This window comes from Acinonyx jubatus, chromosome E3 (genome assembly GCF_027475565.1).
Source record: "Acinonyx jubatus isolate Ajub_Pintada_27869175 chromosome E3, VMU_Ajub_asm_v1.0, whole genome shotgun sequence".
Lineage (NCBI taxonomy): Eukaryota > Metazoa > Chordata > Mammalia > Carnivora > Felidae > Acinonyx > Acinonyx jubatus.
This window is the reverse complement of record NC_069398.1, coordinates 39,877,228-39,893,111: the sequence shown is the minus strand read 5'-3', so window position 1 is coordinate 39,893,111 and position 15,884 is coordinate 39,877,228. Positions and strand designations below refer to the sequence as shown.

Sequence of the window (15,884 nt, the reverse complement as noted above, 5' to 3'; positions counted from 1 at the left end):
AATTCTGGGTTCCAGTCACCCAGATGGTAATCGAGGAGGTCGGCTGAGGTCATGAACGTCAAAGTGTCCTATCAGTGTAAGTGGTTCCTTTATAATTAAAGGCGTCTGAATTTCCTCCTTCTGAATTTGATAACAGGTTGCCACTGTGGGGATTAATGCGAAAATATTTGTTCCTCGACCCTGGAGACTGCCCCAGCTTTCAGGAAACAGGATGGGTGGGTACTCAGGCAAAAGAGGGACCCCAAGAAGTGGCTTTTCTTTGTGGGATGTAGAGATGGGAGTACCAGGCTGTCCCCAGCAGAGGTGGGATGCTGCTTCCTTCAGAAAGCATCTCTGTGAGTCAAGGGAGCACTGGGGCTGTCTCAGCTACCCCAAGGCAAGGGGCCAGTGGCCCTTCATCTCTCTATGCCTGCAGAGCCTCCTTTCTTACACAGGTCCTGACCTGAGTGGGAGGGGTCAGAAGGGATAGGCCCAGTCCTTTCTTCTGACCCCATTTTGCACATGAATCACACTTTACTCCTGAGAGAGGTCTCCCACACTTAGAAGGCCCCTACCTCCCTCTCTCCTGCTGCCTCTGTGCCCTCAGCTCTCCTGGTAAAGCCATCAGTCCTTAGAAGGGGATCCCCTCGGGAAGGGGTTGGTTAAGACTGCTGGGAAGCTCTTGGCCCTGCCTGTTTTGGATATCTCCTCCTCCTCCTCGGGCCACGTCCCCTGTAATCTAAGGTAGCAAGGCCAGCAAATGCCTGCCCTGAAGGGGACAGAGTTGGATGTGTGACTTAATAAGGCTGAGAGCCACAAGTAATCCCCTAAGTACTTGACGTGTAACCTAAGATGATCTGGCCCGCATACACCTGTTTTCACTCCTTTGCTGATAGCAGTATAAAAAGCATGCTGGTTAATGACTCTAGGAACTGACTGGGGCGGAATGTCCATGCATCTGTCCTATCTTGGAAAGGTCTCCTGGTGAGCCTGGCTGCACGTGCCTGCTGCAAGGTTGAGGAAGGCCTGGAAGGGATCTGAGTTTCCCTCCCTGAAGCCATCGGGACCCAGCGGAGGCTCGAAGAGTCAGGGCCAGGGTGGGGCCCTCAGGGTGGCTCAGCCATTCACTCCTCCAGGGGTGGACAGTGGTGAGAGCTGCCTTCCACATCTTGGGAGGGAGGCAGAGAAACTCACTCTGCTCGCCTCCAAGGGCAGTTACGAAGAGCAGGAAGGTGCGTCGCCGCACGCCCCGGTCCCCTCCTCACTCTTGGAGGACAGGAGCTAGGTTGCGTTAGAGTCTTTAGAGAAGCAGAGTCAGTGCCAACCCCGTGAAACTGACCAATGGTGTTCTAATCATTTAGAACTGCAAGTTTCCGCCTCGGGTGGCACAGAAGATGTTGGCAATTTGTTGGAGAATCATTTCTCTGCTGGAGATGCAACTCTAGAGGAGAAGGAAAGGGCGCTTTATGCGGAGGCCGCCCCTCGAGAGAAGACCCTGCTCCTTCACTCCCCGGATGGCAGGGAGGCTGAGGGCTCGGAGCAGACAGCCGCCGGGGCCCCCGCTGCTGCTGCTGCTGCTGCCGCCACCGGCCCGGGCTCTGGTCCCGAAGCCAGCCTCTCCAATGCCTCAGCCTCAAAGTCAGCTGCCCCCGGGGACCCTGCGGGGCCTGGGCAGGAAGAAGCAGGCCCACCAGGAGGGGAGGATGGGCCTGAGGAAGAGCTGGGTTTGGGAGAGGGCCCAGGACAGGAGGGGGTTTCTGGGGAGGCTGAAGGACAGACTGGGAGTAGCATGGTCCCTGAAGAGGCCAAAGAAGTCGTAGGCGACCACGCCGAGCAGGGGGCAGCAGTAGGGACCGCACAGCTTGAAGGCTTGGGGGGCGTAGAGGTCAAGGAGGCCCATGCCCCAGAGACACAGCAGGAGGACAGTCCAGGGCCTGATCAGGAGCCAAAGGTGCCAGACGGAACCTTGGACCTGGACACAGAAACTGAGGAGGGGGCCGAGGACCACGGGGAGCCCACCCTCACCCTGGCCTCGGAGACCGGCAGTGCACAGAGCTTTGAGGCTGGGGGCACCCAGGAGGCCCAGCGCCCTGAGGCCCAGGCACCAGGGCTAACTGAGGAGGGCCTGGATGTCTCCTCTGAAGAGGAGAGTGGTGACCACAGTGGAGATGAGGAAGGAGAAGGCGCTGTGTCCGAAGAATCCGAGGAGGACAGTGGTGACGGGGCTAGTTCAGAAGAAGAGGAAGAAAAAGAACAAGAACAAGAACAAGAAGAACAAGAAGAAGGGGGCACCCTGGAGGAAGCCGGGGAACCCCAGGAAGCAGCAGCAACCGCAAGCCCTGGGGACGAGGGGACCCAACTGATCTCAGAGGAATCAAATACAGGGCCTGAGGGGGACGAGACAGAGGAACCCGACGAGGGGCCTCAGGGTAGGGGGTTCCCGGAATTGGCAGACATATGTGTGGTGGGACAGGGCGCGACAGGGGAACCCCCCAGTCAGCTCCGGGTTTGCTGGATGGAGGCTTGGCCCACCGGGTACCTACGGGCTGCTCCTTAGCCACTAAGCCCTGTTCAGAGGGACCAGTGGGAGGCCGCACAGTGGAGGGGCCAAAGGAACCTGGTCACTTGGGAGTTGGGCCCTCAGGAGCCTCCCTGCACTTAAACGGGGACCAGTGCAGGTCCCCTGAAGGACAGGTGATGTAGTGGCAGGATTTGAGGCCCTGTCGCAGCAAGCTGGTGGAGAGAGGTGCAGGTAGGGTGTGGTTGGGAGCCCCCTGGGGTCTCCCCTTGAAGGCTAGGCCAGGTCCGGTGGGGTGAACGGAGACCAGGGTCAGGATGGTGATAAGAAATCTCAGGCTGGGGGTGACACTGATGTCATGCAGATGCTCACCTGGAAAAGCAGCAGCCTCCCCACTCATAATGGGGAGTGGGGAGCAGGGGAGGGAGGCATAGCACAGCCCACAAGTCGCATGGGAAGATGCTGGCCTGGACGAGAGCCCAGCTGGCTTTCAGGGTGGAGGCATGGGGCCCAGCCCTCGCTTTCCAGCATGGCTTCCCCACAGTTTGCCCTGTGGGATTTAGTTTCCGCGCTGCTTGTCGGGTGCTCGCACACTCCCTAAGCCAGCAGGCGCCACCCCCCCCCCCCCCCCCACTGCTTTTCCTGCCTCCCCTCTGTGCTGCCCAGGCTGATCCCTGCGGAGAATCCCACTCCCGAGCTGCTTCGTGAGGCACATGGATGCTTCTCTGCTCCCTTCCCTTGTGGAACCGGTCTCCCTGTGCCCCTCACGCCCATGTCCATCCCACCCAGCACAAAGGCTGTGATATCAGAGGCCCACGGCATGGGCATCCCTCCCTGGGAGCCTGCAGGCAGTCATGGGCATCTCCCGCTTGGGCAAGAAGCAACGGTGCCCCCTACCCACCCCCGCCCCCAGAACTCCCAGGCAGAGCTGCTCCTGCCCATGCCCCACCGAAGCCTGTGTGAGGCTGATAAAATTCTCATTTCATCAGGGCAGTTATTCGCTTAGAGCCCAGCCCTGACTTCCAGTGCTCTTAGGGTGACAGGCAGACTCCTATAAACCACTCCTGTCTCCTGTCCTCGTCTTCACCCAATTCAGTCCTCACAGTGGGCTCTTGGGGAGGTTTTCCAGTGCCCCCTCTGAGACCTCATAGGCACCCTTCTTAGCCCCTCACAGCTTCTGGGCTCTTTCCTGCCATAGCCACATCACAGACTATAATTATTACCTTAGCTTTCGAGAGGATTTCTCCCTGTGTCTCCATCGGACCGCAGGAAAACTCCCCTAGGGCAGGGGCTTTGTTTTGGGCACCACCGCATCCCCAGCATGAAGCTCAGTGCCTGACCCTTGGTCGGTGCTCAGTCAGTATTTGTGGAAAGTCCTTCCTAGAGCCAGAACCCTGTTCAGTTGAACTTGGCGAGCCTTCCCGCAGCACTTCCTTATGCCCTTTCCAGTCTTCCAGGGGCTTAGAGCCCTGCTCCTAGCTTCGCCCTAACTCTGCTCTCTGCTTCTCTCCCCAGAAGAGGTGGAGGATGTGAGTGAAGAAGTCCCGATGAGGGACCGCTCCCACATCGAGAAAACTCTGATGCTGAATGAGGACAAGCCTGTTGATGATTACTCTGGTAACCAGAGGAAGGATCTGGAGCTGGGGCTGGGCAGCTACATAACCAGTGGCCAGGCAGAGCCTCAGGGGCTGGGCTCTGAGGCCAGCGGCTACCCAGGCCTGAGAGCCCTGGACATGGGGGGCTTCATGGAAGATGCTCTGAGAGCAGCATCCAAGGCTGGGGTGGGGGCTGTGGATTGGCAGGGAGGAGAAAAGGCGATCCACACAGAGGGGCCACTGCAAGGGTAGGGGACCGATCCCAGTGTTGTCGTCTGGTGCCCTGTGCCAGTCTTCATGCTGTGGCCGGGGAGGCTTGTGATTTTGACAGTTTTTGAGGCTCTTTTATTTCTGGGATTTCATCCTCATAGTAACCTAAGACTTTCAGTGGGGCTTATTGCCTCCTACTAACTGATGAGCTAGCTGGGGCTCAGAGCAGCCACGGTTTGCACAGGGCACATGGTTGGACGGGAGCAGAGGGAGGGGAGGGTCAGGTTTTCTAGACCTAGCTTCTCCTTCTGTGCCTCACATCATGTGGGCTCCCAGTTTTGCCCTGGAGGGAGAAGAAGATTAGGTTAAAACAATTCCAGGAGGTTCTGAGGGTGGGAAGTGAATGCCTTTTGGCTAAGATTTCTGAGGGTTGGGATGTGGACCAGGTCCCTCCAGGAATGCTAATAGATGGCATGGTGAGGCTGCCAGTGGGGTCCCTGCTCCCCACCAGCCTGGGGAGGAGCTGCCCTGGGGAGTGAGCCGAACCCTCTCCCTTCTCCCTCTCCCTTCACCCTTCTCTGCTCCCAGTGGTGCTGCAGCGGCTTCGAAAGATCTACCATTCGTCCATCAAGCCCTTGGAGCAGTCTTACAAATACAACGAGCTTCGGCAGCACGAGATCACAGGTACCCCTCGTGTCTGATGTCCATCCACATTCCCCACGCCCTCTGGAGCTGTGTGAGTGGTGGGTGTGAGGACACGGGGAGCTGAACTCTGCTGAATTCTCTGATGCCCTGGCCACAAGATCATCCTTCCCCTGCAAGATCGCCCTAACCTGCACAGGGTTTTGTGGAGATCACTTCTTTTGCAAGCATTCACGCTTCATTGGCACGGATGTGGTTTCCAAGGACAGCGATGCCCGTTTCCATCCCTCCCTTGCCGAAGGGCCCACGACAGCTCCCTGACTGCTAAGGGATCATGTATTAAGCCCCCTAATTGGCCTGCAATCCTTCCCTTCTCCTTATGGCTTCTTCAGTTGGTTTTCCTTGTGTCTAGATTCTTAAAAAAATTTTTTTTTAACGTTTATTTATTTTTGAGAGACAGAGAGAGATAGAGCATGAGTGGGGGAAGGGCAGAGAGAGAGGGAGACAGAATCCACAGCACGCTCCAAGCTCTGAGCTGACTGTACAGAGCCCGACACAGGGCATGAACCCACGAACTGTGAGGTCATGACCTGAGCTGAAGTCGGTCGCTTAACTGACTGAGCTGCCCAGGCACCCCTAGATTCTTTTAAACATTGATTTTCAGAACAATAAACACAAGGTATACTTGTCCCCGTAAAAAATGAATAACCAAATAGTGAAAAACAAGTACAAATGGAAAAATAAAAATCTCTGGGGCACCTGGGTGTCTTAGTTGGTTAAGTGTCCCACTTCAGCTCAGATCATCATCTCACAGTTTGTGAGCTCGAGCCCCGCATCACGCTGTCTGCTGTCAGCACAGAGCCTGCTTGGGATCCTCTGTCTCTCTCTCTGCTCCTCCCCCCTCTCAAAAATAAATAAATAAATATGAAAAACAAAAATCCCTTTCTTTATTTCTAGTTTCTCCACTTCACTTGCAGACACTCCCACTGTTACAGTTTCCTACAGATACTTCCAGACCAGACATTTGCTCTGTGCACGAGCACATACAAGTGTGTCCTTCTCTGTTAGTTTGACACGATGGTATCACATCACACAGTGGTGTGTGTGCAGCCCCACTTTATTCTTGAGCCTCTGCACGCACCACACAAGATGGGCACTGTTCTACTGATGGACCACGGGGTGTTTGCCATGTTCCATTTTTATTGTTTTTAATTATTACTTTTTAATTTCTTTTTTGAGGGAGAGAGAATGTGAGCAGGGCGTACAGAGGGAGGAAGAAGGAAAGAGAGAATTTCAAGCGGGCTCCATGTCTAGTGCGGAGCTCTACGCGGGGCTCGATCTCACGACCCTGAGATCATGACCTGAGCCAAAATCGAGCCGGACGCTCAATAGACTGAACCGTCCAGGTGCCCCGCCATTTTTAAAAACGTTGTAAACACTACTATAATCGTTACATATTCCACGCAAATATATCTGTGGGAAATATTTTAAAAAGTGGAACACGAGTTAAGCATTTTCAGAGTTGTCCCTAAGTTGCCTTAGGTGGTGCCAGGCTGAGGCCACAGTAAGGTGTATGAGAGCTCTCGTCCTCCTGCAGCCACACCCTTTTGGGGAGTCAATCCTCTGAAAATTTTCACAGTGGTGTTGCCATATTATCTCATGTGATGTGCCTGATGGCTATAAAGTGGGTTGGGTATTTAGGATGTACATTATTCCTGCTTCAGGAACAGGAATAATGGGACCTGGTGCCCAGAGAGATGCTGGGTACCCAGGATCACACGGCTGGAACCAGGAGCCGGGACTGTCTACTTCTTCTCCGAGAGAAGGCTGTTTCGTGACTCCCAGACTGCCTCTTGCAAGCCTAAGAGCAGACCATCCTCTCGGGCTTCACAGGGGCTGTGTGAGGTGGCAGTCTCCCGTGGCTCTCCTGTCCTCTGCGCTTGACTTCTCCTGCAGTCCCAGACCCAGCGGCTTGGCCCAGGAGGCTGCTGGGCGGCAGGGGGAGGGCGCTCTGCAGGGAGGGCGTTCCGGGCTCCGGATGCCACTTTCTGGGCTTGGCTTCTCTCTCCTCACCTCCCCCGGTGCTGGGGACTCCACCGCAGTGCCTTGGGGCCGCCTCTGAGTCTCACCTGTGGCCTCCTGCAGATGCCAGTAACGCCCCCTGCTGCAGACAGCCGAAACAGCAGCCCCCAGAGAGCCCGCTGCTTGGTCTCCTGGGCCTGGGTCTCCTGGGCCTGCTTGGTCTCCTGGGCTCTCAGCCAGGAGCTGGAAGGTCCAGTTCCCTTTCTGACTCCTGGGCCTGGGCAAAAGACACTTCGTGTAGGATCTCTGTGGCTATAACTGGGGACTCCTGCCACCCCTCAGCCTGCCTCTCCCTCCCTGTCCTCAAGCCAGGGGTTGACACCCAGAGACGTGAGCATGTATTTGCAGGCAGGGAGGAATGGGGCAGGGCCATGGTATCAATTTCAGGCAATTATACGTGTGCCTGCCACTTACGAGATGCCGTCGTGGTCTTCTGGGACTTAGTTTCACCTTATAGAAAGAAAACAAGCAGAGTAAGAAGCGAGGTGCTGAACAAGAGGAATACTGTACTCCTGTTTGTATATAAAAAAAGAGGAATGTGATATTTGCTAATATTGCTTCTTCCGTATGCATTAAAATACCTGAAAGGTGGGGCACCAGGGTGGCTCAGTCCGTTAGTGTCTGACTTCAACTCAGGTCATGATCTCACGGTTCGTGGGTTCAAACCCCACATCGGGGTCTGTGCTGACAGTTCAGAGCCTGGAGCCTGCTTCAGATTCTGTGTCTCCCTCTCTCTCTGCCCTCTCTGCCAGGTGTCATGGCCTAGGCAGATTGGGGACAGGTATACTTCGGATATTTTTTTTTTTTTAATTAAAAAATTTTTTTTTAGAGAGAGAGAGAGTGTGTGTGTGTGAGTAGGGGAGAGGGGAAGAGGGAGAGAGAGAATCCCAAGCAGGCTCCATGCTCAGTGCAGAGCCCAATGCCGGGATTACGACCTGAGCCAAAATCTAGAGTTGGATGCCCAACCAATTGAGCCACCCAGGCGCCCCTATACTTCGGATTTTTGAAGCAAGAAATTAAATACTGTACATCAAAACAGAAAAAAAAATAAATGAAAAAAAAAAAGTTCCTACCGTTTGGGGCCTCTGTGCCAGGCTCAGGGAGACAAAGAGGTCTGGAGAATTTGAGGTATAAACTAGGCAGGGCTGGCCCTCCATGCCGTGGCTCAGAGATGAGCTGCAAGAGTGGAGAGCTGCAAGGCAGTGGCCAGTGACCACATCCCTTCTGCCCCCCTGGTTTTGGAAGCTCTGGAGGAATCTGCCTTCTCTTCCTAGGGACCCCAGCTGGCAGGGCCCAGGCAGTGTGTGCTTCCCGACACTGCCGAGAACCCAAGAATTGCCTACTCAGTGCTTGGTCTTGGGACCTGGCAAATATTTCGTGGTCTCTAGAGGCTAATTTGAGACTGGCCTTGAGGCCAGTGTTGGGTCGAGCCTGAGGTAGGATGTCAGGGGGCCCCCGTCCAGGCTGTCTAAGATCGTGTGAGTCTCTTTCCTGTCTCTCTGTTTTTTCTGTTACCAATCCAGATAGCAGAGTTTCAACCCCTCGCTGTGGGGTAGCTCTTTTCTCCCCTTCTTAGGAAAGGGATGTAAATCCAGATGTAAACCAGGAGGCCTCACCCAGAGTGAGCTCTGAGTCAGTATTTGTTGATGTCACTTAGCTCCTGCTTCTGGTGCCGCTGTGCAAAGGATCTGTGTAAGGTCAGCATCGTGTCTTCTGGTTTTAACTGGGTAATCGCACTTACATAGCGAGAGGCGAGCCGCCGATTGCCACCCCCTGTCTTGTCCAATGTGGAAATCTGTAACTCATTCAGATGGACCGTGTGATGCTGTGTGACGCCCTGTGTCACTCCCGTAGGAAGAAACTTCATTAGTCACTTCCATTTCTAATTCCTGCTGCCTACAGATGGGGAGATTACTTCCAAGCCAATGGTGCTGTTCCTGGGACCGTGGAGCGTTGGCAAATCCACCATGATAAACTACCTCCTTGGGTTGGAAAACACTCGCTACCAGCTCTATACAGGTAATAGTGAGAGATTTTTTTGTGTGTTTGTTGGTATCTCAATGTCCTGTGTAAAAGCACTAGGAAACATTCGTATGTGTCTTCAATATAATCATGAAAATTACACCCAAGAACCCAGCAGCTACAGTCCATGTTCACAGCAGCATTTTTCACAATGGCCAAGAGGTGGAAACAACCCACCTCTTGTGATGGATGAATGCATAAACAAAAGGGCTATCCATATAATGGAGTTTGGAGTATTATTCAGTCTTAAGAAGGAATGCGTTTCTGGAACATGCTACAAGATGCATGAATCTTGAGGACACTATATATTAAGTGAAATAAGCCAGACACAAAAGGACAAATATCCTATGATTCCACTTATGAGATGCCTTGAGTCCTCAATTCATAGAGACAGGGTAGAGTAGAGGTTACCAGGGGCTGGGAGAGGGGAACGAATGGGGACACTTTCAGTTTGGGAGATGGATGGTGATGAGGGCTGCACAACACCATGAATGTATTTCACGCCTCTGAACTGTCCACCTGAAAATGGTTCACATGGTAAATCGTGTTATGTATATTTTACCACAATTGGAAAAGGAAATAGGATCCTGCTTAGCAAACGTAGTATCCAGTTCTCATGGCAAACCCTCCCTGGAACCCCTTGCTTACCCGCTTACTTTGTAGTAGGATCTCTTTCCCAGAGAGGACAGCCTTCCTACTAACCTCATGCCCTTGCTTGCAGGTGCTGAGCCCACCACCTCTGAGTTCACGGTCCTCATGCACGGGCCCAAGCTGAAAACCATCGAGGGTATTGTCATGGCTGCTGATAGCGCCCGGTCCTTCTCCCCCCTTGAGAAATTTGGCCAGAATTTCCTGGAGAAGCTGATTGGCATCGAGGTTCCCCACAAACTTCTGGAGCGGGTCACTTTTGTGGATACACCAGGCATCATCGAGAACCGCAAGCAGCAAGAAAGAGGTAATTAGGCACTTGTGTTTGAACAGCGCGAACTTTGTCTTAGAAAGCTGTTGGGCAGTGGGTGGTAGGCAGACGGGGGAGAGGAAGCGTGGCCAGCATTGTCCAACACCAAGGGGTGTTGCTGCCAGTCCCTTCTGTTGTCACCATGGTCCCACTTAGGTGTGGAGTACCATGTTCTTTTACCTCCCCGAGGGCTGATTAGTTTGGAGGCAATCCATATTTTCCCAAAGGGTGGGCTGGTCATCTCTGTAAGTAGCTCCTTGAGGTCCATGCTGGGGCTGAGCTGTCTTGGGGAGGCTCAGACTTTCCCGAGGGATCAAGGGCCTGGATTACTTGGATCCCAGTCAAGGTGTACTTGACCTCTGGCTAACTTGGGTCTGGTTTGAACCTGACCTTAAACTCTTCCTGGTCCAGTGTTGCTTTACAGGCCTGCTTCACATAAGCCTGTGTCAGACCTTCCAAAGTTCTACCTGCCTTCCATTGGGAGGGGAGTGCCACTTGGGGCCCAGCAGGCGCTGGGTTACAACACAGGCCACCGAGTATTGCCATGACACAGGGCTGAGTCATATGAGATGAGTCATAGCAGGGCATTTGTAGGACTGTATGACCAGATGGTGGATCTCAGTTTATAACTCTCATTTTGGTTTTATTGCTGTTTTATTACTAGTAATAATATTATCACTAATCATTATAATAGTAAATTAACCTTTATTCTTCTATTATGCATCAGATAATTTTATGCATTATTGGCTGATTGTTGTAGAAAAATTAAAAGACAGGTATTCCTGGTCTTCCCATTTTGGAAAGAAGAAGTTGAAGGAATTAAAATATATCGAGCACCTCCTATGACATAGGCAGTTTTAGTTAGGTGCTTTGCTTTATTTATAACATGATAATCTTTATATCAACTTAGGTATTCTTATTCTTCTTGTCATTTTGTGGCTAAAATGCTAAAGCCTAGAAGCATTTGTTACCCTGGTCTGGCTAGTGGCAGAGCTCAAATTCCAGTCCTGGTCTTAGGCTGTCCTTGGTTGAGGGTTGACAAGGCCCAGGAGATACGTAATTAATTCTTTCAGTCTTCAGAGACCTAGAATACCCCTAGTGCCGTGACTTCCTTCAACCCAGGCAATGCTTTGGTTCTGGAAGGGGGGGGAGCGTGGGGGGGGGGTTAGGGTGAGCCTGCTCTGCTTGACTTCTTGCTCCCCCCTCCCAAGGTTACCCCTTCAACGACGTGTGCCAGTGGTTCATCGACAGGGCAGACCTCATCTTTGTTGTCTTTGACCCAACCAAGCTGGATGTGGGTCTGGAGCTGGAGATGCTCTTCCGCCAGCTGAAGGGGCGCGAATCCCAGATAAGGATCATCCTGAACAAGGCCGACAACCTGGCCACACAGATGCTCATGCGGGTCTATGGGGCCCTCTTCTGGAGCTTGGCCCCGCTCATCAACGTCACAGAGCCCCCTCGGGTTTACGTCAGCTCCTTCTGGCCACAAGACTACAAGCCCGACACCTACCGGGACCTGTTCCTCAAGGAAGAGATCTCACTCCTGGAAGACCTGAACCAGGTGATCGAGAACAGATTGGAGAACAAGATCGCCTTCATCCGCCAGCATGCCATCCGGGTCCGCATTCATGCCCTCCTGGTGGACCGCTATCTGCAGACTTACAAGGACAAAATGACCTTCTTCAGTGACGGAGAACTGGTCTTTAAGGACATTGTGGAAGACCCTGACAAATTCTACATCTTCAAGACCATCCTGGCAAAGACCAATGTCAGCAAGTTTGACCTTCCCAACCGCGAGGCCTATAAGGACTTCTTTGGCATCAACCCCATCTCCAGTTTCAAGCTGTTGTCTCAGCAGTGCTCCTACATGGGGGGCTGTTTTCTGGAGAAGATTGAGCGGGCCATCACACAGGAGCTCCCCAGCCTCCTGGGAAGCCTGGGGCTGGGGAAGAATCCCAGTGCTCTCAACTGTGACAAAACAGGGTGTGGCGAGACCCCAAAGAATCGCTATAAGAAACACTAGGTCGCCGTGTAGCCATTCTTGGGTTCCTGTTGGTGGCTGAGCTTGTGTCCTAACTGTCTGAGAAGTCCTGGTTAATTAACCCTTTGAGCCACATTGGTGAGAATCACTACGTGTTGGAGATTTGGGAGTTCGTTGAGGCCAGTGGTGGGGGAGGGTGTGGGTCGAGGGAGGAGAGGAAACTGTGAATTATAGTGTCTTGTTGCTTCAGTGAGGGGCCTGAGTGAGGCCCCGCCGGCTTTTCCTGGGTCTTATCGCAGAGGACAGAGAGCAGCTAAATTCTAGTGTATACTGAGGTGATGAGTGTCAAGCTAAACTCAGCTGAAATTCCTTTTTCCCCTATAAGCTGGGAAAAGAGAGAAGACTTGGTTTCTGTAGGGCTCAGGTCCCTTGTAGCTTCCTTCCACACAGTCTCCTGCTTGTCCTCCAACCCCCGTCTGCCTACTCAACTTGGGTTGACTTCAACAGGCGACAGTCTTTTGGGTCTGAATCCACCTGGGTGTTGAGCCTCCACCATCCCCCCCCGACCCCCATCCCCAGGCCCTCTTCCCTGTTTCCTCGAGGGGTGGGAGGGAATGGTTTAGGATACCAGAATGCTGAGAGAGAACAGGAGTCCCCAGGCTGGAAGAAGGTTCTGCCTCCCCCGTGCCATTTCTCCCAAGCAGTCTTCTAGGCCAGCTGGGAATCTCGGTTCCTTTATCAGCCCCGACAGGAGGCCGAGTGTTCCGTGGATTCAGGTCATTTACTTATTGGAAGTGACTTCAGTAAAAATACTGAAAGGGCTCAGAGGGTTAATCGGTTTGCAGTGTGTCTTTGTCTATTGCATGTCTTGGAAAACTCAGACCCCAAAGGCGTTGGGTTTCAGAGGGGACGATGGAGACCTTGCTCCTTTTCATCAGGGTCTTCTCTGGGCAGCCCATCTCCGCCCCCCAAATGTAGGAGGAGGCAGTTTCCACAACTTCTCTGCAGAAGAGTCGTTCCCTCCTGATTTTCATGCCATGGCTTTTCCTTCCCCCTCTTCTGCACGCCCTGATGCACAACATTCAAAACTCCGAGCGATTTCCACGAGTTCAGAACTGGCGCCAGCCACTCCGTGTCGGCGGCAATCAAGGCTTGACATGCGGTTTTCCACCTGAACTTGATACTGATACCCACGTGCCACAGGGAATCCAGGGCCTTCAAGAACCGATGAGTGTGAATATGTGCGTACCGCATTGTGCAAGAGATATTCTGAGATCGCAGACGCCAGAGGCCGTGGAGAAGGAATGTGTCGTGAGGGTCCTGCCTGGCTGGTGTGCCACCTCGGCCATCTCGGAGGGCGGCAGGGGATGGAGGGAAGGAGCCTTTTGACAAAAAGCAAGTGGCTGACCAGTTTGCACAAATCCAGGAGACCCTGCCCAGGGCTGCCCGGAGGGGCTCCTTCTGCCCTTGTGAGCCAGCGTCCCCTGGGAGCGAGCTATCCGGGGGACTTCCCCAGGAGGCCTGGGTCAGGCCCCCCCTGACCAGGAAGTCACCTTGGACCAGAAGGAAAGCGAGTGAAGATGAAGGCAGAGAGGAAGCACTCTGGGGGCGAGGCAGTGGAAACACATGGGTGATTAGACTAGGTCCGTGTGGAGAATTCGGAATCCCTGCTTAGGATTATTAACGTTCTGATGCATGCTGCAGTGGACGCTGCTTCTCTGGCTTTGTGCAGGACCTGGAACCTTCCACAGGACAACGGAGCCCCCCAAACCTCCAGGACATTGTTTCCAAGGACAGAGCCAAACAGAGAAACAGGGCCCTGCCGGGGCATCCAAGGAGCCTGGCGAGCAGGGCCTGAAAAGCTGCGCTTCTTCTCATTACAAATCACCACTCGCCTTATCTCGCTGTCATGTACCCTCCCCACAGTCCGCCTTCCCCTCTTGCTCCTAATGCCCCTGCTGCCCTTGAGCTGCTCTCGGCGTATCTGTCTTTCTCAGTGCAGTTGAGGACGTGAACAGGGCAGAAGTGTACAGGCATTGTCATGGCGGGTGATGTCACCATTGCTTTGGGGAAGCAGATGGAAGGAGGCTGATACATTCATATGGCATCTGTATTTTGGGGGGGGGACATGATTGGTGTGATCTTCTCTCTTTTCGTCCCATCCATTTTCCTTTTTTTACCCCCATTCCCCTGCTCACTCGTTGACCCACCTTTTCTCCATGCAGCCTGCAGGCTGGTCAGTTGGTCCCCCTGGGCTGTCAGGGTTGTTTGGTCCCCACTCTGTGGATGTGGATTTCAAGCAGGATTCTGACTGTCTTTTGGGGTGGGGAGGAAGGGTTGGGAACTGGGGGTAAATTTAGGATCCAGAGATTCCCCTAAGAGGAGTATCTGTTAAGTATTTGTGCCTGAACAGTTGCTGTCTCTCTCCAAAGTGGAACCTTTCCAGGGTTCTTTCCATTCTGATTTAATCAGGGAGGAAGTCTCAATAAAGTTCCAATCTCTCTGTAACACTGTGTGCTTTCTGATCGCCTCCGACCAGCTTGCTCTCTTTATCTCTCTCTTATCTAGTAGTGGATCGGGTTCGTATTAAGACTTCATTGTTTTTCAGGCAGTTTCAGGTTCACAGCAAAACTGAGAGGAGGGTAGGGATACACCCCCCGCCCCCACCCCATCCCGGGGCCTCCACCCACGCACAGCCTCCCCCATTAGCAACCCCCACCCCCAGAGTGGGACAGTTGTCCAACGTAGTCACCCACAGTCCACAGTTGACATTAGGCTTCGCTCCTGGTGGTGTGCATTGCTCGTGTTTGGACAAATGTATCATGACATGTGTCCGTTGTTGTAGAAGGAAATGAAACGCAGAGTATTTTCACTGCCCTAAAGATCCTCTGTGCTCCACCTGTTCCTCCCTCCCGTCTCTTCCCAAACCTGGGTACTAATTGGTAAGTTTCTTTTTTTTTAATGTTTATTTCTTTTTGAGAGAGAAAGAGAGAAAGACAGAGACACTGAGCATGGGAGGGGCAGAGAGAGAGGGGGACAGAGGATCCGAAGCAGCCTATGTGTTGACAGCAGGGCTCGAACCCATGAACTGTGAGATCATGACCTGAGCCGAAGTTGGATGCTAAACTGACTAAGCCACCCAGGCGCCCTCATTTTTAAGTTTCTTAGGGATAAACTGACAATCCATGAATTGCCCACTCTTGTTTTAGACGTCCCCGGTGCCTTCTTCCCTAGATCCCTCCTGCTTCCAGCCCCCAGTGTCAAAGATGACTTTGAAACCGAGGTTTCCTGTTGTAGGATTGAAAATTAAGAAATAGGGGCATGACCCCAGGCCTCCTCCTGTGCCTATTTGTTTGTTTATTTTTATTTATTTATTGAGAGAGAGCACAAGCAGGGGAGGGACAGAGGGAGAGGGAGAGAGAATTCCAAGCAGGCTCTGAGCTCAGCATAGAGCCTGATGCGGGCTTGATCCCATGACCCTTGGATCATGACCTGAGTTGAAATCAAGAGTCTGAGGCTCAACCCACTAAGCCACCGAGGCGTCCCCACCCCCTTCCCCCCATACCGTACCTGTTTTTAAAGAAACCCTACCTTGTCCTTGGCTCCCCGAGCCTTTGTCCTTCAGATCAGAACTCCTTTACCTTGAAATATTACTTCTGGGGTCCTCTTGAAGACTTCACACCCCCAGTTGAGAGTGTGTTTGAAAAGGAAGAAGCTGGGGAGTCACTGGGAGGTTGGAAGTAGAAGGGGGGAGTGTGAGAGTGACAACATGCTATTGTGATGGCGTCACCTCAGAGAAGATGCAGAATTCAGTGCTGGGGCCAGCTGCCCTGGGTTTTCCTAAGTCGGGAGGTGCTGATCTCAGGGAGGAATGAGGAGGCAGTTTGGCTCACTGCC

The 15,884-nt window shown here is 53.0% G+C and overlaps 1 protein-coding gene and 1 long non-coding RNA gene across 7 annotated transcripts in view; one reads left to right on the top strand and one right to left on the bottom strand.

Annotated features, from left to right (window-relative positions):
* Nucleotides 1-14,495, top strand: part of SRL (sarcalumenin) — a 46,558-nt gene extending 32,063 nt beyond the window's left edge. For 2 of the 5 annotated variants that reach the window (XM_027043367.2, XM_015076540.3), the window contains exons 2-6: nt 4,013-4,114; nt 4,891-4,986; nt 8,929-9,045; nt 9,770-10,003; nt 11,218-14,495. In XM_027043367.2, the coding sequence (XP_026899168.1) occupies nt 4,045-4,114; nt 4,891-4,986; nt 8,929-9,045; nt 9,770-10,003; nt 11,218-12,029 (1,329 nt within the window). In that variant the 5' untranslated portion in view covers nt 4,013-4,044 and the 3' untranslated portion in view covers nt 12,030-14,495. Of the gene's footprint in view, nt 1-1,340; nt 2,409-4,012; nt 4,115-4,890; nt 4,987-8,928; nt 9,046-9,769; nt 10,004-11,217 lie in introns of all 5 variants that reach the window. The other 3 variants (XM_027043365.2, XM_015076538.3, XM_015076541.3) reach the window with 3 other exon arrangements.
* On the bottom strand, nt 5,400-9,829 carry LOC128313708 (uncharacterized). Of its 2 annotated transcripts, XR_008294762.1 has the most exons (3): nt 8,100-9,829; nt 7,441-7,538; nt 5,400-7,243 (listed from the first exon to the last, which is right to left on the bottom strand). It is a non-coding gene; the product is annotated as an uncharacterized LOC128313708 (long non-coding RNA). The 2 variants fall into 2 exon arrangements; XR_008294761.1 differs by having other exon boundaries at nt 7,441-9,829.
* Nucleotides 14,496-15,884: the final 1,389 nt, after the last annotated feature.